Raw genomic sequence first — 24,246 nt, 5'->3', positions numbered from 1 at the left:
GTAGTTTTTTAAAGGTATCAAAATATTTCATGTTTTTTTTTTAAATATAACCCTGGATGGGTAATTCGGCAAGTCGGAAGTCATTTTGGAGTAATTGTACCTTTCATCTGAGGAATAATAAAATGGATGTTATTAAACTTAGAGGATCAATACACAATTATAGAATTCATTCTCTGACCGAATTGATTGAAATTTAAATGAATTTTTAAAATTTATTTAACTGAAATTAATTTTAACCCCCGCAGTAGCGCAGTTGTAAAATCGCCGTCTTTCCACACCGGGTGGAAAAGACCTGAGTTCGAATCCCGTCGATGATGCGAGCAATTTTTATGGACTTTTTCACAAAGTGACTACGTTAGTAGGTCTCAAGCGAGGGTAGCACGGATTTTTTTCCCCGAAAACTCGGGTTTTTCGTCCAGCAAAACAGAAAATCGACCACAGAACACCCACAATTTGCAGATACCATGTGGTACAATGAACGGCCATAGACACTGATGCACCTAAAATCCTGCAGCAAACACAAACGGTTTCCCCTCCTCAGTTTTTCATCCAGTTAAGCAGGCAAAGGTCATAGAATATACTCATGTAGAGCCTTGGCAAGTAAAAATACTTAATTATCAAAGTATTAATGCCAAAAAAAGACGACTTTAAATAGTGCCGCAAAAGATGAATAGAAAATTGCTGGCACATGTTTTTGTTAGTTTATGAAATTATGATTCGATGAAGAACTTACCTTTCGGTATATGATAGTGTAATCATTTTAAAATACATATACAGTATTTATAAATTCCAAATAGGCCTAACCAAGAAGCAATTATACCTGCACTCAGTTCAACATGGAGGCGTCAATGATATAAAAGCCGAGCGTATTGTAACAAAGCCTGTGACCGCTGTGACCTTGAATATACAACAGCTCATTGCTCCCATATGTAGTACTAATAATGCGGATCCTCTTCGTGTTCACTGTATACGCGAAAGGAAGGGAAAAATGTGTAATTTAACAAAACAACAAACATGATTAATTAATCTAATTAACACTGTCGAGCTGAATGGGCGCGCATGCGCTATTGGCATGAAGGTAATAACGGAGTTTAGTGGATACTACCGAGTTATTTTTCAAAACAAGTCGTTTTTCGTATAGAAGAAAACGTTTAGTATGTGCACATAATCAGTTTTCTACGTTGGCTGCATGTAGCAAAGAAATTTGTGTGTTATATGCATACAGAAACGGTTTCTTCTCGCCTCGTCGGTCGTTTGATGTTTTGCAGCAACAGTGTATTTTTAGTAACGTCCTGTAGTTCTGCTTCAGCAGACATTTCCGGTGGTTTCTTTCCGTTTTTATGCTTTTGAAACAGATGGTTATGTTTTTGTTTTTCTCTCGTAACAGTAGTACCGTGAATAGGATTTATCGCCGTCAGCAATCTTCGAGATTGATAGAATGCAGTGGTTTCATTGCGATTTGCGGAAAATCATTATATTACGGTAGCCATGTGTGGTAAAGATTTAAACTACCTGTGCACATCCACTTCCCAGGTAAGCATCTTATATACTGTTGCTTGAATTTGTTGCTCATTCCAAAGTCGTTTTTGTATGCTCTTTTAGACCGTATTACTAAAGCAAAACATAAAAAAAAAGCAGGAAAAAAAAAAACTGAGTCGATGCTAAAATAGATACAACAGGCAGATTGTGGATTCGCCCTTTTACTACCAAATGCGAATCTTGGTGAGTGGGAGGATGCAGAGAGAAGGGGAAAAACGAAAACGGGGATGATTCAATTATTGTGAATCGGTAACCTTTCTGAGTATCAATAGATTATCGCAGTTAGAAAATCAGAACATTTCGGCACTCAAAACTATCTTGTAATCATCACTTCACAAGTCCCAGGCGGAAAGAGTGGGGGGAAAATCGAGAATACGGACATGCAATGCGGTTATATCTGTCCATTAAAATTCTATAACTGTTATCAGATTAAGTAAAATGTGATAACGCTGATTGCAGCGTGTTTATTATTAAAAGCTTGTGATTATATTAAAGCGCTTTCTATTTTTAAGATTCTATGGGAATAACTTATGTTTTCCTAGATTAATAGTAAACATGGTTAAGTCCGGATGATATGTTAACTGTGTTATATTATATACGTTGATGCCATTTATAACAGCCAAAAATGATTTAAGTAAGCTATAAACTATATTTTCTGCTACGTGTTGTTTAAAAACAAATGCAATTCACAAATGCAATTTAAAGCAGTGTATTACTTGATTTAATCAGATTCCAGTTGTAAAAGTTATATGCTTTTTTGAACATCGTAAACCACGAACGCAATTGAGGATGCTTCATGGTGCAGCTGGATTGTTATGTAAACATATACTGAATAATGAGTTCAACAAGTTCCAAAAGTACGCAGAACTCACTTTCGGCCCTTAGCCTCTTTAATAATGCTTTACTTATGAATTATTTATCATTACAAGAGCATTTTGAAATCTTAATTAGGGAATAAGAGACTAGGTAATTCGTCGTTGATGACCTTAGATATGTTGCTCTACCTCAAGCCACGAATGATATACATCATTCCACGTTTCTGTCAGATAAAAATCGTAAATAAAACCGTAAAGCCAACTTTAGCTTGTTACACACATGATTAATCAAACAAAAAAATTAATCAAAGTGCACAAATTAATTGTATCCATGGAATATTAAGGTGATATATAAACATAAATTAAATCGGCAGTCCTCTTGTAACATGTTTACCATGTGCTTGTATATTATTATATGAGAGATCCAGCTAAGTTTCATAAGGATATTTTATAATTTATTAAGATATGACTCACTAAGAATTTCAAATTGTATCCTTGAATTTGTGTATATACACACTAGTTGCAAACAGTGTGTTTGCAACCAGTGAATATATATATATATATATATATATAGTTTGTTAACAAGTAAGGTAATAAGGATGGAACAGATTATAGATTAGAAAGAAAAAATATATACATATATGTACACATATAATACAATGATGTTATCCTAAAAAAAACAAACATATTGTTGTATAATGTATTATTATATTGGTTCTTGAAAAGAGACACCTTAGTGTCGCTTTTCAAGAACCAATCACCAAAATTGTAAGAAAAAGTGCAATATCAAACCACTGTCCCTGTTTCCTGTTTCACACTGAAACAGAGACAGTGGTGTGTAATGTAAAACCAAAATATATGTGTGTGTAAAAAATATATATATTTTTTCTCTTTAATCTATAATGTTTCATCCTTATCACCTTACTTGTTAACAAAGTAATACTCATATTCCTTCCTGCACATTCCTTCACACTTATCTCTCACTTTTCATATTTTCTTATTATTTCTTTTTCTTATTTTTTTTATACTACACACACACACACACAAATTGCACAATTCTTTCAATAATTGTCTGAATAGTAGTGATCTATAAGGAAAAATGAAGTTTAAACTTGTATTTCCCCCCCCCCCCAAATGGGCAGCAGAACTTTTTGCATTGCTGGCTTTTGCTTTTGTCATGTGCTAGTTACACCACTGGATAGAAATGACTTTGAATAATAGAAAAAAGTAAGAATAAGCAGATACATACCTTATAAATTTTTTTAGGAGACAGGTAAAGAGACATTGAGGATGGGAAGTAAGAGAAATTTGGACATCTTGCCAGAAAGATAATGAATGCTTAATATCAATAATTTTTATTATGTGGTAGATTTTCTTTTTTTAAAGAAACCTATTGGTAATACCAAACAATACTAATACTAAACAAAATGGTAATACTAAACAAAAAAAAAAATATCAAATTGCTTAATGTTAGTAATTTCTACCATGTGGTGGATTTTATTTTTTTAAAGGAACCAATTGGTAATACAAAAAAAAAAAAAAATAATAATAATACAAATATCAAATTGTTAAGAAATACTATCTAAATGCAAAGGCAGTGGTATGCCTAATTTCACATTATCATTATAAATTATATAATAATTTATAAATTCACATCAATAAATCATTATATAATTTATAATGATGATGTGGATAAAATATGAATTGGTAAAATCAGTGTATATTTCTACATTTCAGTGTATATTCACCTTACATTTCCCCTATATGCTACTATTATTCAAGCAATTTTTGAAATCAATCAGTAGTGGGTACTGAATTATTATTTATATATAAAGCAAAGAGAAGGTTCTGATTCACTCTTAAAAATGTCCATATACAGGGTTTCAAAAGTAAATGCAAATAATTCTGAAGCGTACCATGAAATTCTATGGTCAAAAATAGAGTTGATAACACATGCCTAGTAAATTTTATTTTATGCTAAATATGTGGCTGCTTATTTACTTTATTTTTTATCATTTAAAACTCCATAGCTATTAACATTCAAACAGCCAAAGCTCTGTAACTATTCAGAATCTGCAAGATTTTATTTTCTTATTTGAACCCTAGAGGTACATCCAAGAATTTTTTGCATATATTTTATCACCCTATATATGTATTCATCCTATATATGTAAATGACAATATTTATTTTAGACTTTAAATGCTCTTATCATGGCAGTTTTAAAAAAGTATATAAGAATAGCTTTGCTTTATCTCTGTAAGAATCAAGTCTGAATTCAGGTAAAAGCATAGAATGTTAGATTTTAAGGATAATAGCCAGATAGTGGTATAATAAATAACATAAATATTCTTTTAGTTATTCCCCTAAGTATCTGAGTATCATTTTGCCCAGATGTTTGCATACCTTGCACTCTATTTTTAATGATGTAATTTACTTAATTGTTTAGTGGCACAGGTACAAGGCCTTAATCATGTATCTTTAGCAGTCTGTTGGACTTCTTTAGGGGACCCAAAGGCAAGTGATAGACTGAGACCATGGTTATCAAGTTGCTACCTGTTTGAAAAAGTCTGGATTCAAGTTTCTGTTGCCGACCGGGCTAGCCAGGTGGGTAAAGTGCCTGCCTGGCAACCCAAAGGTTGCGGGTTCGAATCCCGCCTCGGGCTTGGATCAAAGTACTGCAAAAACCTTGGGAAGTGCATTATGGCCACAGAAGCTGATGCGCCAACAACTACCAAAAAAAAAAAATCAAGTTCTGTTGATAACACAAAGAACTTATTTGAGGTCTTTTATGGTGAGAAGCCAAGTTTGCCATTCACGTGCAATTTTTTTCTGTCGAAGCTGATGATTAGCCTTGTCTGATTTATCAATTTGTGGAATGATAAAGTACATATGCAGAAAGGAGTGACATATTGTTTTTGGTGGCACTATATATAGTTCTTGCAAAAATTCCTTGGGACAATGTTAATATGTATATATATAAATATATATATAAAATATCTAAATGGGCTGATTTATGCTGGTTGCATAAATTAGCCATATGCAGTTTTAAGTTTATAAGTAATAACACAACAAGGTAGGATGAAAATAGTTACAGGACTGAATTTTTATTTAAACAAATATATAATGTATATAGATAATTACACATTGAATTTTTCAAAATAATCATCGTGGTTCTTGTTTTTGGTTTTTGTGATTGCGTTTTGATGTAGGCCAGTTCCTTGATTATTAAACACAATTACAAAAACTTCTTCCAAATTGGAAGTTATCCTTTAATGATTTTTTAGTTTCAGAAATAAATGAAAAGCAGATAGCAGGGTGAAATGAATAAGGAGGATTTTGAAAGATGGTTTACAGTGTATTTGGAGAAGCATTCAGATATTATTTTTGCATGATGAGCAGAGAGAGTGTTGTTATGGATTAACTTCCAATTTTTCCTTATCTTCAGATCAGGTTTCAAGTTTTTTCCTTCTGATTGAATTTCTCAAGTCCTGTTTAATGATTTCTAAGTACATAATCTTATTTCCTCTTGGTATAAATTCATAATGAATTAGGCTTTATAGTAATAATAATAATTATAGTATAACTTTTATGTATCCTATAAAGACTGTTAAATGGAACAAACAATTAGTTTGACTGAGACTGCATTTTATATCATTACTCTCTTGTAGTGTGGGCTATCACAATAAATTGCTTCACTTTTGAACTATTAATTTAGCTGTCAGGCACCTGAGAGTAATTTTAACCCTCCCATTCCTTCCAACATGCTTTTCATTCTTTTACACTGTAAAATAGGAAGTTTTCTTTTAGCCGGTGAGTTGAATGATTACTGAAAGTAGTATAAGTGATGTAAGAAAGAAAGCTTGTATAGCATCAGTCATAAAAAATGAAACAAAACACACTACTGAATTTATCAGCCTTAACCCTCAATCATTTGTGTAATTCTTCCTTAAATTTATTCAAACTATCCATCTCCACAATGCTGGATGGTAGATTTTTCCAATATGTTACTTTCTTGAGTAGTTGAAAGTTTCAGCTGGTTAGTTTCCTACATGAGGAGGGAAATGCATAGTTACTATTATTATTTTTTATATTTTTATTTAATTATTTTATTTTTTGTGGCTAGTGCAGCGGGAGCCTGTAGTTTCTTTCACTATATGGCTAATACTACAGTAATACTAAAACCATTTTGTTTACTTGGCTGTAAATGTTAGAATTTTTCCCAAAATTCTAACACCCAGATTTATGCAAAAACTTTTAGTTGGTTTCTATCTGAATACGAGCAGATGCAAATATTTGTTTTAATATCAAAGCTCTAATGGTAACAGACTTTTTTGTGATGTTAACAAACTCTTCAGTAAAGTTCTATAAATTGTACCCATATTTACAATAAATTTCTGTTTGGAGATGCTGTGGTCCCCCCTCCAATGATGGAAATTCACTTTTGGCTCTCAAGCTTATGCTCCCATTATCCATGAGTCATCCTAAATTGCTAATACTGTTTTAATATAAATAGAATTATTAAAACTGTGAATCTGCTATTTATTTAAATAGCATATTCACATTACTCAAGACGAATTTTATACAATAACATATGCATTTTTCCATTGAGTTTAAAATAAATTAGGCATGCAATTTTTAAATTATTTCAAAGCCAGGCATTGAAATATAATTCAAAACCTTTACTGCTTTGTCATGTAGGGAAATTGCAGCCCAGTTCAAAAGTTAAGGTACACATAACTTTTGTTATAAATAATTGAAAGTTATTTTTCCTTTCATCACTTGGCTGCTTGCTTAAACAGAGGGCTTAATGATTTTGTAATGACTGGAAGCAAAGTGGAGGAGAAATTTTTCCAATTTAAACATAAGAAAAGCACCTGGGGGTGGATGGGATCTATCCAGTTCTATTAAAGGAAGCAGCAAGAAAGTAAGCAGGCCCTTAGACATGTTTATGAAGGCAACCTTAGACTCAGAGGAGGAGTCCAAGGATGCCCTCAGACACATCATGGGATATTAGGAGGAAGTCGTGTCTAACCAATTTGATTGGATACTATGATGTGGTTACAAAATATTTGGATGGAAAAAATAATTGTGATATCATATACTTGTATTTCAGGAAAGCTTTTGATCTGTTGCGCTTGGAAGAATACTGTACAAATTGGAGCAGTATGGTATTTAGGGCAAGTTTCTACAAAGGATAAAATGGTGGATGAGTGGGAGAAGACAGAGATTGGTAATCAATGGACACTGCTCTTTATGGACTAATGTTATTAGTGGAATCCCCCAGTGTTGGGCCCACTGTTGTTTTGTATTTTTATCAATGGTATTGATGAAGGTATAACAGGCTTAATGTCCAAGCTTGCAGATGATACAAAGGTTGGCAGGGTTGTTAACGACAGTAATGGCAGCATGCTACTGCAACAGGATCTAGAAAGGTTGGGCAGATGGGCTGAGAAGTGGCAACTGAAGTTTAACATTGGCAAATGCAATGTACTGCATATGGGTAGAAGTAACCCCCGAGAGAAATGTACCAGCTGTGTGGTACTACACTTAGGGTGGTAGAAAATGAAAAAGACCTGGGAGAAATTGTGCAGTCAGATATGAAATTTTCTGAGCAGTGCAGACAGACTGCTAGAGCAGGTCATGGGGGTATTGTCAGTGATATTCAGGAATTTTGTTGGCAGGGAAAAGAAGGTGAGCCAACCAGGATAGCTGGGTGGGTAAAGTGCCTGCCTAGCAACCCAAAGGTCGCGGTTTAGAATCCCACCTCGGGCTTGGATCAGAGTACTGCAAAAACCTTGGGAGATGCATTATGACCACAGAAGTCAATGCACCGACAACTACCAAATAAAAAAATTAAAAAAAGAAGGTGATTATTCGTTTTTATATAATGCAGTGGTCAGGCCACACCTTGAGTACTGTGTACAGGTCTGGAGGCCTCATGTCAGGAAGGATGTAGTTGCTTGAGAGAGTATAGAGAAGGGCAACAAGATTGGTGAGGGGAACGAGGAGGTCTGCTGACTAAGAAAGGCTTAAGTTCTGTAAATTGCAGTGTCTGGAGACTAGGCACTTGTAAGGTGATCTGATTGAGGTGTATAAGGCGTTGAATGGGTTGAGCAGGCTCAATTCTGGTGGGATTCTTCTTGTTCAGATTAGGAATCTAAGGGGACATAAATTCAAATGGAGGAAAGACAGTTGTAGAATTGATGTGCGGAAATTTGCCTTTAGTCTTTTTTTGCCTTTTTTGATAGCTTAAGAAAATTCAAGGAGGAACAAAGTTTGAGGGAATAGATGTGTCAAATTGTTTTTTTTTTTGGCCGATGCTGCATAAGTTTGCTTTTTTTGCATCGCATGCCTCTACTATTACTACATAACCTCTATACATTTTCCACTTGTCTGCCTAATTTTGCTAATACTGGCTACTTGTCAACTGGTGAAAGACAACTCAGTTGTGAAGTGGCTGTTGTGATGGTGCTCCAAGTTTTAAATAAATATTTGATTCACCCTCTTGGTGATGCTGTTTATGTTAAAATGATATTAACAATTTATGTAGACTCAAGTGACTAATTGTGTAGACTCTAATGTGTGCGTAGGCCTAAATTCACTCTCTGCCAGTGGAGGGGACTGGAACACACTGTCTTCAAGCCGGAATTGGAATCCACAAAATGCATACAATTTTCTAATTATTTTAATGCCTTTGATGAAATATAGCCTTACAGTCTTTACTTATTTGAAAGGGAAAGTATTTCATTCCTTCAAGTTTAACATGAGTGAAAACATTTTGAGCAGTGCAGACAGGTGCAAGAGTAGCTCATGGTGTATTGTCGATGATATATAGGAATTTTTCTAGCAGGGATAAGGAGGTGATTATTCCCTTGTATAAGGCAATGGTCAGACCACACCTAGAGTACTGTATACAGGTCTGGAGGCCTCATTTCAAGAAGGATGTAGAGATGTTGGAACGAGTACAGAAAAGGGCAACAAGATTAGTGAATGGAACAAAGGGGTGCTCTTATGAAGAAAGGCTTAAGTTTTGCAAATTACAGTGTCTGGAGACTAGGCACCGGGGAGGTGATCTGATAGAGGTGTATAAAGCCTTGAATGGTTTGAGCATGCTCAATGCTGATAGGATCCTTCCTCTTGCTCAGAATAATCACCTGAGAGGGCATAAATTCAAATTGAGAAAAGACAGATGTAGGATAGACGTGAGGAAATTTGCCTTTAGCCAGCGGGTGGTTGGTTGGTGGAATAGACGTCCATCCCTTGTCGGGGAAGTTGATAGCCTAAATAAGTTTAAGGCTCAGCTGGACAGGTATTTCGAACGAACAGAGGGGTGAAGTGGAAGTGGTTATTTTTTATTTATTTATTTATTTATTTTTATTTTTTATTTATTATTTTTTTATTTATTTTTATTTTATTTTATTTTTTTTTGGCTGATGATGCATAAGCTTGCTTTCTTGCATCAAATGCCTCTACTAATGCTAATGCTAATCCTTTTATGGTATATAGATGTGAAAGTAGAAAGATTCCATCATGTCGCTAATAACTAGAAAATATAAAGATTTAATAAATTAAATCTTCATTGTTTATTGCAAGTTAAATACTGATATTAACTCCAGATGTTATTCACAGTTTAATATCAGTATAACACAATACAGATTTTATTTAAAACGAAGTAATTTATTTATGGTTAAAATTTAATTAATGAGTCATAAACGTTGTTTCATGAGTGAAAACATTGAACATGTGACAACGATATTTTGTAGTCAGTTTTAATATTATCCACAGTTGTGCAAGTAGTGTATTTGTAATGATTACATGTTGCTTACAAGATTGTGCCATGAACAAGAATTGCTTGATTTGTTTTTGAAATGCTTAAGAAGTCAAGCTTTTAGAAATCTATAGTAGAATAATGCAGTATGAGGGAGTATTGTTAAAAGATGCATTTACAAATGGGTAATTATGTCTGAAGGTGTATGAACAAGAAGTTTATATACCTTCAGACATAGATGTTTTTCAGCATTAAGTGGAGCTAGCACATTGAATTGTTGACTAGCACTCACCTCCCATGTGGATAATAATAGAAGCAATAGTGAATAATGGCTGATAAAGGATAGCTTGGGAGACCGTTGAAGATATATTCTGGAATCATGAGTAACTGGTCATTATTAAACATGGAAAATTTATTTTATTATTTTATGCAAATTTTCTTCTCAAATGAGTACTTGAAGTTCACATTTTATTATTCGTGGGAAGTTGTTTTCAGTGGGGTCCAAAGTTGACTAGCCAGCAACAAGAATGCCTCAACCCCACACACACACACACCACTAGGGCATTGCACTCTTTCACTCTCACTATTTTTTACAATAGATCTCCTCAGAGATCATTACATTTGCTTAGTTTACAGCAAGATGACTGATTTTTTTCTGTTTTCTGCTGATTAAAATGCACTTTCAATCATGAAGCTTGTTGCAAATTACATATTCAACTGATCTGTTGCTTGGGTTGGCTATGAATCCACCACTTCTACAAGGGAGAAGAGTGGTTAATTACTTTGATAAGATTTTAAAATATTTAGTTGCAAGCAACGAGTATGACATCGTATATGATAGAGTTTATTAAAAGTTTGTGCAAAATAAAGCTTTTTGATGTGGTCTTTTGATACTTTATTATATAAAGTGGAATGTGGTGGAATCACAGCAAATATCCTAATATTTAGGTCAGGGCTAGCTGAAAGGCAGGAGATAGAGGTTAGTTATAAATAACTTCAGAGTAGATTAGCATAGCTGTTGGAGTCCCTCTGGAATCAGTGTCATACTCCCTCTTGTTTCTAATCTTCTTTACTGACATTGATAAAGAAATACAGGAGAAGCTATCAAAGTTGGCCTTTGGTTTAAAGGTTGGGAGAGTGGTTAATGACCAAAAATTAGCTTTGTTTTTCAAAATGATTTGGACCAAGTAATGGCAACTAAGATTTGATGCAACTAAATGTAATGTTTTTTCACTAGGGGAATAGAAATCCACAAGTAACTTATAGACTGGCAAAGGAAAAGTTAAAAGTCTTTCAGAAAACAAAAATAGACTTAGGGGGATTACAGTACATTAAACATTAAGTTTAACATTAAGTGTAAACAAGTGAAAAGGAATGTGACATCAAAGCATCTAATAATTTTAATTTATTAGACTTTTGCAATTTGGAAAGGGATATTGTTATTCTTCTGTATAATATGTCAGTGAGACTGAAACCAAAAAATGACATAGAACTTTTAGATAGGTTCAGAGAATCCAATAATTTATTGGACCATTAGAGCATCCAATAATTTATTGGACCTTTGCAATTTGGAAAGAGATACTGTTATTCTTTTAATAATACATTAGTGAGACTGCAACCAAAAAATGACAACTTTCAGATAGGGTTCAGAGAAGAGTGGCCAGATTGGTGAGAAGCATTAATTGTCTTGTCTGCAAGAAACAACTTGGGTGCCAACTGTAAAAATTGGCAACTAGACATTTCATGGGTTAAAATTTATGCTGAATGAAATTTTATCTTCAAGCACATTAGTATTAATATAGGCAATAAGATGCAAGGAAGCTAGTCTTTTACTGCATCAGCCAAAAAAAATAATAAAATAAAATCTTTATCTATACAATCGATATCTCTTTTATTATAATTTTCACTCTACCAGAAGATTCTTATCCAGTTGCCTCCTAAACTTTACCAGATTGTTAACCTCAACCATAAAAAAAAAGGCAATTTATTTAAGTGAACAACAACATGCTGATCAAATGTAAACTTCCTTAGGTCACATCTTTTAATTTTTCTCAATAGTTTATATTTATGCCCCTGGTTTTTGTGTCCTATTTCAGTGAGACAATTCCACTGTCATTCAGTTTGCCCCCCATGCTTTACACACTTCAACCAGATCCCTTTGAGATGACTTGCTTCTAAGCTGTGTGTAACCCACACCTTCATAATTACCCTCTCCTCATATTGATGTCTCCTTTGCTATTCGCACTCAATGAGTCATTTGTCTTTGGACTCCTCAATGGCATTTTTCAAAAATGCAACCTCAAAACCTGAACACAGTGTTCTAGATGCAGTCTCACCATCGGCTTGTGTAATGGAACTATAGCTTCCTTCTTAGGAGCATTAGCAACTAAGGCCATATTAGCATTAGCATTAGTAGAGGCATATGATGCAAGAAAGCAAGCTTATTCAGCATCAGCCAAAAAAAAAAAAAAAAACCACCACTCCCATTTCACCCCTCCGTTCGCTCGAAATACCTGTCCAGTTGAGTCTTAAATTTGTTTAGGTTATCAACTTCAACAACAAGTGATGGAAGTCGGTTCCACCAACCAACCACCCGCTGGTCAAAGGCAAATTTCCGTACATTTATCCGACATCCGTCCTTCCTCAATTTGAATTTATGCCCTCTGAGCTGATTATTCTGAGCAAGATGAAGAATCCCATTGGCATTGAGCATGCTCAAACCATTCAAAGCCTTATACACCTCTATCAGATCACCTCGCCGGTGCCTAGTCTCCAGACTCTGTAATTTGCAAAACTTAAGCCTTTCTTCGTAAGAGCAACCCTTTGTTCCATTCACTAATCTTGTTGCCCTTCTCTGTACCCGTTCCAGCAGCTCTACATCCTTCTTGAAATGAGGCCTCCAGACCTGTATACAGTACTCAAGATGTGGCCTAACCATTGCCTTATACAAGGGAATAACCACCTCCTTATCCCTGCTAGAAAAATTCCTGTATATCATTGACAAGACACCATGAGCTACTCTTGCAGCTCGTCTGCACTGCTCAGAGAACGTCATATCTGCCTGCACAATTACCCCCAGGTCCTTTTCATTCTCCACCACTGTCAGTGTAGTACCGCAGAGTTGATACGTTGCTCTGGGGTTACTGTTTCCCATATGTAGTACTTTACATTTGTCAATGTTAAACTTCATTTGCCACCTCTCAGCCCATCTGTTCAACCTTTCCAGATCCTGTTGCAGCAGCATAGCGTCAGTGGTGTCCTTAACAACCCTGCCAACCTTTGTATCATCTGCAAACTTGGACATTAAACTTGATATCCCATCATCACTATCATTCATAAACACCGAAAACAACAACGGACCCAACACTGAACCCTGAGGAACTCCACTAATAACATTAGTCCACGTTGAGCAGTGTCCATTGATTACCACTCTCTGTCTTCTGCCACTCAACCATCCCCTTATCCATAGCAGCAATTTGCCTCCAATGCCACACTGCTCCAATTTGTGCAGCAGTCTTCCATGTGCAACAGTATCAAAAGCCTTTCTAAGATCCAAATATATAATATCAAAGTTATTCCCTGCATCTAGTTCTTTTGTGACTACATCATAGTATCCAATCAAATTGGTCAGGCAAGACCTGCCCTTAAAAAAACCATGCTGCGTCTGAGCTATAACTGAATTCTTGTCTAGATGATCCTGCAGTGCTTCTTTAACCAGTGCCTCCATTAATTTACCTGGAACAGAAGTTAAACTAACAGGTCTATAATTACTTGTGTCAGCCTTTGATCCTCCTTTGTGAATTGGGGTTACATTTGCACATCTCCAGTCTATGGGTACCTCCCCTGAGTCCAAAGAAGCTCTCATAATTATGGCTAGGGGTTTGCTTACTTCCTATTGCTCTGGGAATATGCGGTAGTCATTCCCTGACCTTTCTGCATCCTCCGTATTTGGTGGTGATGGGCTCGAACCCTGAGTCTAATCAAGAAGCATGTGCTACGCACTCTGCTCCTTCCCACCTGGCTACGGAGGTGCTAGTAAATGTGTATGTATATAGACATGTATAGTATCTTATGCAGGGTGGGGAGGTGGGACACAACTAAGTATGTACTGTAGCCCATCTTAAAAATCTCGTATGTTGGTCTTGAAATGGACAGTAACCTGTGCCTACATACCATCCTGTAGTTAAGATACCACGTCTCAACTACCAGAAAAAAAAAAAAAAAGAAAGAAAGAAAGAAAGAAAAATAAAAAAAACCAAATAAAATAAAAAAAGAGATAATAAAGAAAGAAGGAAAGAAAAGGAAGAATAAAAAAAGTAAGGGAGAAGTAAATGGAGAAGTTAGGCAATATTATCAAATAGAAAAGCCATTCAACTTGCAGACACAACTAAGCAACAATAACCAAACAAATACAGTACAATAAACAAATAAAGTCATTAAGTCTAAATAATCAAGTGGGAATTACAATTAGGTTTATACAAGTTATATACAAAGTATTGAGAAATAAGGTTCGTGTCAGAGCAGTCATGTCATTTGATTAGAAAGTATCAAATCAGTAAGCTATAATAATTAAATTAACAGACAAATCCCAAAATTTAGTTGTCAGTAGTTTGGACTTGTGTTTTTCAAGTCACAATGATTGCCCGAAATGTTGCATCTCACTTCCACGTTACCACATCATAATAATTTATCAATGATGTGATCACGTGGGAAATCAAACAAGGTTTACCCTTTGCAAATTCATGTTATAGGTCATCAGAATTTGTCACTGTCAGAGTGGCTGAGGTGATGAGTTGGGTAAAGTTGAAAGCAGAATTTGGTCATTTTTTTTGGCTGTGGGAAAAGTATGAAAAATTTGGGATTTTTTGGCCTATAGAGAAAAGGGCACTTCTTGCCATTCTGATACTAATAGTATTGTCAAAGGCTATCCAGCCAATAATTTTCAAGTAGTTTTATTGAGCATCTGCATTTATCATTTGATGAAACAATTATACATTAAAATATTAAGGATTTTGTTTACTTTTAACCAGTAAGAACATGGGATGCAGATCAGTCTCAAATAATTTTTTTTTTCATTCCTTTGCACTCTGAAGCCACTGTGTTCACTCAGCAGTAAATAGAATGCCTTTTTAAGAAAAGTTTCTCAGATTTCTTTATTAAGCATGTAAGAAATCTTCATTGAATAGACTAAAAATGATGAGGCACAATTTTTACTTATAGGAATATATACTGAAGGGGTTTGTGGATCAGCAACCAGAATGAAGTTTGTCCCGCAAGCTGCAGCCAGCAAGAATCTTGTCTTTTATTAATTTATTCTTATTCTTTTATAGTTTACGATGTAGCATTAAAAATTGTGCCTGTGATTTCTCACCATGGCCACTTTTAATGTTTAAACTATTATAAATATTTGTCCACTTCTTACACAGTACTTACATTCTTGAGCATTTTAACTGCCAGAAAGAATAATCATAAATGATCATAAAATACATCTTAAGTGCATCTGCCCTTCTATCTACGACTAAATTCTGTTTCATCATTAATTTTGATTATTAGCATAATGATTGATCTTATTTTTAAGGCTTAAATATTTTTGTCTAACACAGTACAATGTTTTTCTCCATAGATCTGATTCTGAAAGAATGGCAAACCCTGAGAGAGACTGTGCTGCTCCAAATTCAGTCCACGAGTGTGATCCAGCTCCCATTTCAAATGCTCTAAAGGAAGATATAGCCAGATCAGAAATGCAGAATAACATCCGAGGTAACATATCACTTAACAAAACAGTTGGTGATGGGACTGTGAAGAATATACCCCGATATAATCTTATATATCAGCCTGAAAATCCAGTAGGTAATTGAGCTCTTTTTGTTTTAAATCTCAATTGGAGTATCTCTAACTCAGTTCTCATGGTAAGATTAACAAGCTTTTATCCTATTTATTTTTTTCATTCACCTGTAGATGGTTTATTTTTTAAATGCTTCATTATAAGAAAGTCACATGGATGCAAGCAGTGTTTCATTAATTTTGAGGGGGCGATATTATATCTCAGGTCTAATTGTGAGCCCTGGCTGAATTGAAGATGCTGAAATAAAATAATCATGATATAAACATCTCCTATTCACAGAATGCAGGAAATGTGAAATACCACATTTGTATGTGGCTGTGAATGAATTTAAATCACTAAGTAGAGAGTCTGTCCACAACAGTTTGTCCACAACGGATTTAAATCTCTTCTTATCAAAGGATTAATTTCTCATATTAAGGAAAGTTTCACTTTGGTTTTAGCCATATATTGAATTCTGCAACTAAATTAATGGATGATAGATTAATCTTCTCTTTTAGTCTTTATTGCAGTCTGGAGGTTTTTCTGACAAAGAATACCCCTTTCAAATATTTAGTTGCAATTGTTATCTTCTATGTGATACTCAAGGAGAACTAATCAGAAAAAAAAAAAAAAATATATATATACATAATCATACATATATTTGAATAACATTTAAAATAGTTGGAAACTGAATCTTTCATAATAAAAAATACAACAAACATCAGAGGCAACAAAAAGCATATTCTTCTACATGATGCTTGAAATATAATCATAAAAATAAATTAGAATAAGAATTAAAAATAAAAATAATGCCAGCAGCATGGCAAGACAAGAGCGAAAATAGCCAAAATTAAACATAACGATAAACCAACAGGGAGGGAAGAGAGGGATAACAAGAGTAAAAATATTGCAGCAGAAACTCTCTAAGATAATTTAGAACATCTAAATGTAAGAATAATAAAATAATAATTCATTAAATTTCGAAAGCCAATTAAATAGAAATTTAACGGCACCCTCTCGGATCGGGTGGCGGACTGATCTTTCGATCGACTCGCCTTTGCGGCGACTTGTCTAGCGATCAAAATGCAGCGATTCCCTGACCATTATTGGCCTTGTGGTCCTCTGTTGAGATGGAGTATAATGGTCAGTCTATTTTTGATTTATTTTTGTTTTATTTTATTGTAGTGGTTTACATCTCTGTTGGTGATATTTCACATAAATTTGGACCTGGTGCCTGTCAGAGGGGGCGCCGTTAAATTTCTATTTAATTGGCTTTTGAAATTTAATGAATTATTATTTTATTATTCTTACACTTAGATGTGCTAAATTATCTTAGAGTTTCTGCTGCAATATTTTTACTCTTGTTACCCCTCTCTTCCCTCCCTGTTGGTTTATCGTTATGTTTAATTTTGGCTATTTTTGCTCTGGTCTTGCCATGCTGCTGGCATTATTTTTATTTTTAATTCTTATTCTAATTTATTTTTATGGTTTTATATATATATATATATATATATATATATATATAATCATATAAATTAGAATAAAGTTATATAATGAAATAAAATAATGCCAGCAGTACGGCAAGACAAGAGCGAAAAAACAAAATTAAACTTAAATTCAAATTAAACAGGAAGGGAAGAGAAATGTAACAAGAGTAAAAATATTGCAGCGAAAACTCTAAATTAATTTAGAAAATTTAAATATACAAATAATCATTCTTTGAAATTTAAAAGCCAATTAAATAAAATTTAGCGGTGCCCCCTCTGATGGGCACCAGGTCCAAATTTATGTGAAATATCACCAAACAGAGATTTAAACTGCTACAACATATATATATATATATATATACATATATACAGGGTGTCTGGGCTAGAGGTATCCAAAAATACACACATCTATCTCAGCATCTATATGGTGTATTAAAATAATTTTTTTGTTATTATACAGAGTAACTCACTAAGTTTTTATGAAGGTTAGTAAAGTTCAATGTGGGCACCTTTTGTAGCTCGACAGATGTCAAAACGATACTCGAGTTCATGCCAAGTGTTTTCCAGCATCTGAGGCGTTATTAGAGCAACTGCTTCAACGATATGCTGTTTCAAATAATCCAAATCCCGAATTTTTCTCTGGTACATATAGTCTTTAATAAAGCCCCATGCAAAAAAGTCCAATGGAGTCATAAAACAGTGTATCATTGAAGCAGTTGCTCGAATAATGCCTCAGATGCTGGAAAATGCTAGGCATGAGCTCAAGTATCGTTTTGACATCTGTCAAGCTACAAAAGGTGCCCGCATTGAACTTTACTAACCTTCATTAAAATTTGGTGAGTTACTCTGTATAATAACAAAAAAAATTATTTTAATACACCTTATAGATGCTGAGATGTGTGTACAGTAAACTCTTGATTTAACAGACCCCGATATAATGGATTTCGAATTTCACGAACTTTTTTTTTTTTTTTTTTATGTGAACCCCAAACACGAGAGGTATTAGAACCTATAGTACTTAGTACCGTGCTTGGGTTGGAGGTTGAGAAGACGAAAGAAGATATTTGTTGACATTGGACTTGAACTTCTGTAGATTGTAATTTTCAGAAAATACGTATGAAGGAAGGTTGTTCCAGAAAACGGTAGTTGAATGAATAAATGAGGAAGATGAAAAGTTGGTTCTGTGGGTTTGAAGTTGGACAGTAAATGGATGTTGGCTGGTGGCGGCACGAGTTTGGACTGTTTTGAAAGAGAGGGCGGGAATTATAGAAGCCAGTTCAGAAGAACAGTGCCCATGGAAGTATCTGTAGAAGAGGCATGCAGCAGAAACAGTACGTCTATGAGAGAGCGAGTGGAGAGACTCTGTTAGAGATGAATCATTAATTAACCTAACTGCCCTCTTTTGAATGGAATCAAGAAGCCTGAGAGAGGTTTTGGGGGCACCACCCCAGATGTGGGAACAATATTCCATAGCAGGGCGGATTTGCGATTTATACAGAGTGAGCAGCTGTTTGGAAGAAAAGTAACGCCGAGAGCGAAAGAGAAAACCAAGTTTTTTAGATGCAGAGGAAGCAATATTTGTAATGTGCTTGTGCCAAGAGAGATTAGAAGTCAGGGTAATCCCCAAAAGAGATATATCATTTTGCCTAGAAATCGGAGTGTCACTAAAGATAAGCATAGGAGCAGAAGAATCCTTTTTGCGAGATATAAGACAAGACTGAGTTTTAGAAGGGTTGAAATCAACTAAGTTGTCTTTGCCCCACTGGAGAATTACCTGAAGATCGGCATTTAAGGAATTGGTAGCAGATTTTCGAGAAGTTGAAGCTGATTGAGCACGACAAGGTTTCTCAAAATGGAAAGTTGAATGCAATGTGCTATCATCGGTAAAACTATGGATAGGATTTCCAGTCAATGGAAGAAGGTCATTGATATACAAAAGGAATAGAGTGGGGGAAAGAACTGAACCTTGGGGAACACCGGCATTAGTAGAGAAGTTAGAAGACAGAGAGCCATCTACTATCACCTTCAGTGAGCGATCAGAGAGAAAACTGGATAACCAATTACTAAAAACAGTTGGCAAACCATAAGATGGAAGCTTGTTTAGAAGACCTTTATTCCAAACATGATCGAAAGCCTTTGAGATGTCAAGAGCAACTGCTTAAGTTTCACCGAACTTTTCCATTGAATTGGTAACGTAAGCCAGAATATCACCAGTGGATCGATCGACACTGACGGAATCCATACTGGCGATCGTTGATCAGATGGAAGGTTTCTAGGTAGTTTAACAGCTGGCGGTTAATTGATTTCTCCATTACTTTAGAGAGAGTAGAAGTAATTGTAATGGGACGATAATTGGATGATGGGAGGGATTTGTCACCCTTTTTGGGAACTGGCTGGATATGAGCAAATTTCCAAGCAGAAGGAAAAAGACCTTTGGAATAAGAAAGGGAAAAGAGGCGGCAAAGAATAGGAGTAAGTTCAGGAGCACAGGTTTTGAGAACAAGTGGAGAAATACCATCAGGACCTGGAGCTTTCTTGGCATCAAGATTCATCAAAATCCTTCTGATATCCTTTTGACGGAAGACCGCAGGAGGCATTGACTGGACCGTGTTGGGAATGGTGGGAGGTGTTTTACCAAGATCATAAATACATGAGCTGGTAGAAAAATGGGATGCTAGCAGGTCAGCTTTATCCTTGGCTGAAGTGACAACAGAACCATCTGGTTTGGACAGAGGTGGGAGCAGAGATGGGCAAAAGTTGCGGCCAATAGCTTTGACAAGAGACCAGAATGCTCGGCTACCATTAGGGCAAGAAGCAAGTTTTCTACTCTTAGCCTGTTCAAACTCTAGTTTGGACTGATTAATAACTGCTTTACAATTGTTGCAAGCTTTGGTGTAGGCAGAAAATGAAACTGAAGAATTAGAAACAAGCCAAATACGATATGCAACATTCTTCTCTTGAACAGCCTTAGCACATTTATTGGAAAACCAAGGTTTAGATAAGGGACGAGATTTTAAAGTGGAGTGTGGGATAAAGGATTCCATTCCTGCAAGAATAATTTCACTGACACGATCTGAGCAAACGTTGACATCAGAAGTTTTGAAACAGTAATTGGACCAAGGAAAAGAAGAAAAGGAATCTCGCAGGTCATCCCATTTTGCATTTTTGTAATGCCAAACAACACGAGGTTGGGAATAGCCATGAGATAAAGGTTCCATTGGAGCAGAGACAATCACCAAGTTGTGATCTGAAGTGCCTAAAGGACCTCTCACTTCGACCGTGTACTTAGAAGGTTGTTTGTGAGAAAAAGATCGAGCGTATTGGCTGTATGATTAGGATTGTCCGGTATTCTTGTAGGTAAATGAACAATCTGTGCTAGGTCATTAGTAATTGCAAAAGCCTCAGCATCTCGACCTGCCTGGTCGGTGTGACTAGAAAACGGAAGACAGCTGGAGTTGTGAACATTAAAATCACCAAGGAAAATTACCTCACTGTTAGGAAAGTTGGACTGGAGAAAGTCAAGTTGCAAAGCGAGGAAGTCAAAGAGCTCCAAGTGATTAGTGGAGTTGGGAGAACGGTAGAGACAACAGATGAATTTGACACAATGAGGTAGAGAGATTTTAAGCCAGAGAAGATCAAAGAGAGGAGATTCCAAATTGCCAAGTCTCTGACAGAGAATATCAGAACGGACATATGCACAAGTACCACCTTTGAGGCGAAAGGAATCATACAGCGAATAATTTGGGCATCTGAGATGAGCAGTAGTTGAATCAACCAATAACTGAGATTCTGTCAGAAAAAGTAGATGGGGTTTGGCAGACTGCAAGTGGAAATTGTCATCGTTGAGATTAGAATTAAGACCACGTATATTTGTGAAATGAATTAGGAAGTGCTTGGGAGGTTTAGTTCTTTTCGCAGATAAGCTTGCTCTATTAGTTTGACAATTCATGGTGTATTCAATAGTAAGAAAAAGTGGGTGGGACATGCTGTATGAAGTAATGAAATTTTTGGATATGCCGTACACGTGGTAAGAATATACCCAGATCCTTGACATAACGTGGCCTCGGCACTGCTCGTGACTACTCGGACTCCCTCCAGTCACTATCTGACAGAGTAGAGGTAGCAAGATTATACACTAGCTGATCCGGAAGCCTCCTAGAGAGTTACCAATAGGTTCTGTCCGGTGTACTAACTAGCGGCCAGCCTGCGAACACCGTTTTAGAGCTGTACCCTCGAAATGTAAGGAATATTGGATCTCGCCACGACGTTCATCATAACCTCAAAAGTCATCAATCATACTGCATGATGGAAGAGATAGGGAAGTGTTGACTGGACAAATAATGTAGTTTATACAGTAATGTACATATTAATCTCAGCCATATTATTTTTTTTTTAGGTTATACAAAACTTCAGTGTTATTATTAATTAAAAATTAATAATAATTACCTATTTCCATTATTGTTTTCTAATTACCTACTTTTATTTTTATAATCAAATTCAGGAAATTGTTTTTTATTCTTTCTGAAAACATGTTGAAATAGCTGTTTTCCCAGATTACAGATAACAGTAAACGGTGACTTGCGAGCTGAACGTGACTCGGGACACTAAACTGCAGGTCTGCCGACTCGCTTTATTTCGGTCTCAGTCTGCCTCAACTATCATGCAGTCAGGTTGTATACAGAGTGTTTCTGTGATTTTTGAATTGTGACTTTATTTATAAATAATTTTGCAATCTTTACAATTTAAAATGGCATCAAGTGATAGAGGAGTTAAAAGAAAGCGTGTGAACTTAAATGTGGCACAGAAATTAGAGCTAATTGAGAAATTAGAAGAATGCTTCTCAAGTAGCATGTGTTTGTGAAATTTACAGTGTAAAAAAACAAACTGTTTCTGATATCTGTAAATCAAAGGCCAAATTGTACAGTACTGTATATTGTATTAAAGCTTGTTTTTTACATTAAGAACAATAAAAAATGCCCCCCCCCACAGGTTACATTTGATTTAATGGACTTTCAGCATTAACGGACACCCCTTCTCCCATATTAGTCCGTTAAATCGAGGGTTCACTGTATTTTTGGATACCTCTAGCCCAGACACCCTGTGTATATATATGCTTGAATAGCATTTAAAATAGTTGGAAACGGAATCTTTCATAATAAAATAAAATAAAGTAATACAGCATACATTAGAGGCAGCAATAAACATATTCCTCTACATAATGCTTGAAATATAACCATATAAATAAGAATAAGAGTTAAAATAAAATAATGCCAGCAGTATGGTAAGACAAGAGAAAAATAATCAAAATCAAACCGGGGGGGGGAGAAGAGAAGGGTAACAAGAATAAAAATATTGCAGTAGAAACTAAAATAATTTAGAAAATCTAAATGAAAGAATAATAATTCATTGAATTTTGAAAGCCAATTAAATAGAAATTTAGCGGTACCCCCACTGATGGGTACCAGGTCCAAATTTATGTGAAATATCACCAACAGAGGTGTTAACCACTACATTATTGGCCTTGTGGTCCTCTGTCGAGATGGGGCATAATGGTCAGTCTATTTTTGGTTTATTTTTGTTTTATTGTAGTGGTTAACACCTCTGTTGGTGATATTTCACATAAATTTGGACCTGGTACCCATCAGAGGGGGTACCGCTAAATTTCTATTTAATTGGCTTTCAAAATTCAATGAATTATTATTCTTTCATTTAGATTTTCTAAATTATTTTACAGAGTTTTTACTGCAATATTTTTATTCTTGTTACCCTTCTCTTCCCCCCCCCCCTGGTTTGATTTTGATTATTTTTGCTCTTGTCTTACCATACTGCTGGCATTATTTTATTTTAACTCTTATTCTTATATATATATATATATATATATATATATATATATATATATATATAAATGATAAAGATGCAATGAAATTACTGAAAGTCTTAGTAAACAGGAATGAGAAATTAAAATATATATAAGACAGGGTTGTGGATCCGGGGTACTACGGTAAACATTGAAAAGACCGGCAACCATAATGAAAAATAGACAAAAAGGTAATTATCAGTGTATTTGTGTATTTGGTAGAGGAGTTGAGCTATCAGGTGTAATAACCATGGAAGAATTGAGAGAACTTGTATGCTTAAAAAGAAATTATCTGAAATAAAATGCAATTAATATAAGCATAATTATTGTAAGTACCTAAAGCTGTGGGTCTTAGGACTTTATGATTTTATTATATATAGTAGATATTTTATTATATTTACTCTTTGATTTTATATTTCCTTCTTCTTTTTCCACAGGATTCTATCAGCATGAACTTATTTATTTATTTATTATTATTATTTTTTAAAGTTTATTTATTCTTTTATTCTTCCTTCTGGTCTCTGTTGGGTCGGCTATGATGTATACATATACTTTTTATGTGTACATCATAACAGAAACAGAGACCTGGCTTATTGCTGTGGCTCTTACGATTTTCACTGCCAACTCCTGACGAAGTAGTTAAAGTGCTAGGACCCACAGCTTTAGATACTTACAATAATTATGCTTATATTAATTGCATTTTATTTCAGGTAATTTATTTTTTAGCATACAGGTTCTCTCAATTCTTCCATGGTTATTACACCTGATAGCTCAACTCCCCTACCAAATACACACATACACTGATAACTACCTTTTTTTCTATATATATATATAATTATACATATATTTGAATAACGTTTAAAATAGTTGGAAACGAAATCTTTCATAATAAAAATAAAATAAAAAGGTACAGCATACATCAGAGGCAGCAAAAAGCATATTCCTTTACATGATGC

General features: G+C 35.0%; 1 protein-coding gene across 3 annotated transcripts in view; it reads left to right on the top strand.

Annotated features, from left to right (window-relative positions):
* The window catches only part of LOC150083736 (sodium/hydrogen exchanger 9B2-like), a 163,394-nt gene that overhangs the window by 5,009 nt on the left and 134,139 nt on the right, over positions 1-24,246 (top strand). The window contains exons 1-2 of one of the 3 annotated variants that reach the window (XM_090378183.1): positions 1,113-1,533; positions 15,746-15,882. In XM_090378183.1, the coding sequence (XP_090234309.1) occupies positions 15,762-15,882 (121 nt within the window). In that variant the 5' untranslated portion in view covers positions 1,113-1,533; positions 15,746-15,761. Of the gene's footprint in view, positions 1-1,112; positions 1,534-15,745; positions 15,973-24,246 lie in introns of those variants that run through there. The other 2 variants (XM_090378181.1, XM_090378182.1) reach the window with 2 other exon arrangements.

This window comes from Mastigoproctus giganteus, chromosome 7, assembly GCF_048544385.1.
Source record: "Mastigoproctus giganteus isolate SK-2022 chromosome 7, ASM4854438v1, whole genome shotgun sequence".
Classification (NCBI taxonomy): domain Eukaryota; kingdom Metazoa; phylum Arthropoda; class Arachnida; order Uropygi; family Thelyphonidae; genus Mastigoproctus; species Mastigoproctus giganteus.
This window is presented reverse-complemented; position numbering and strand designations above follow the sequence as displayed.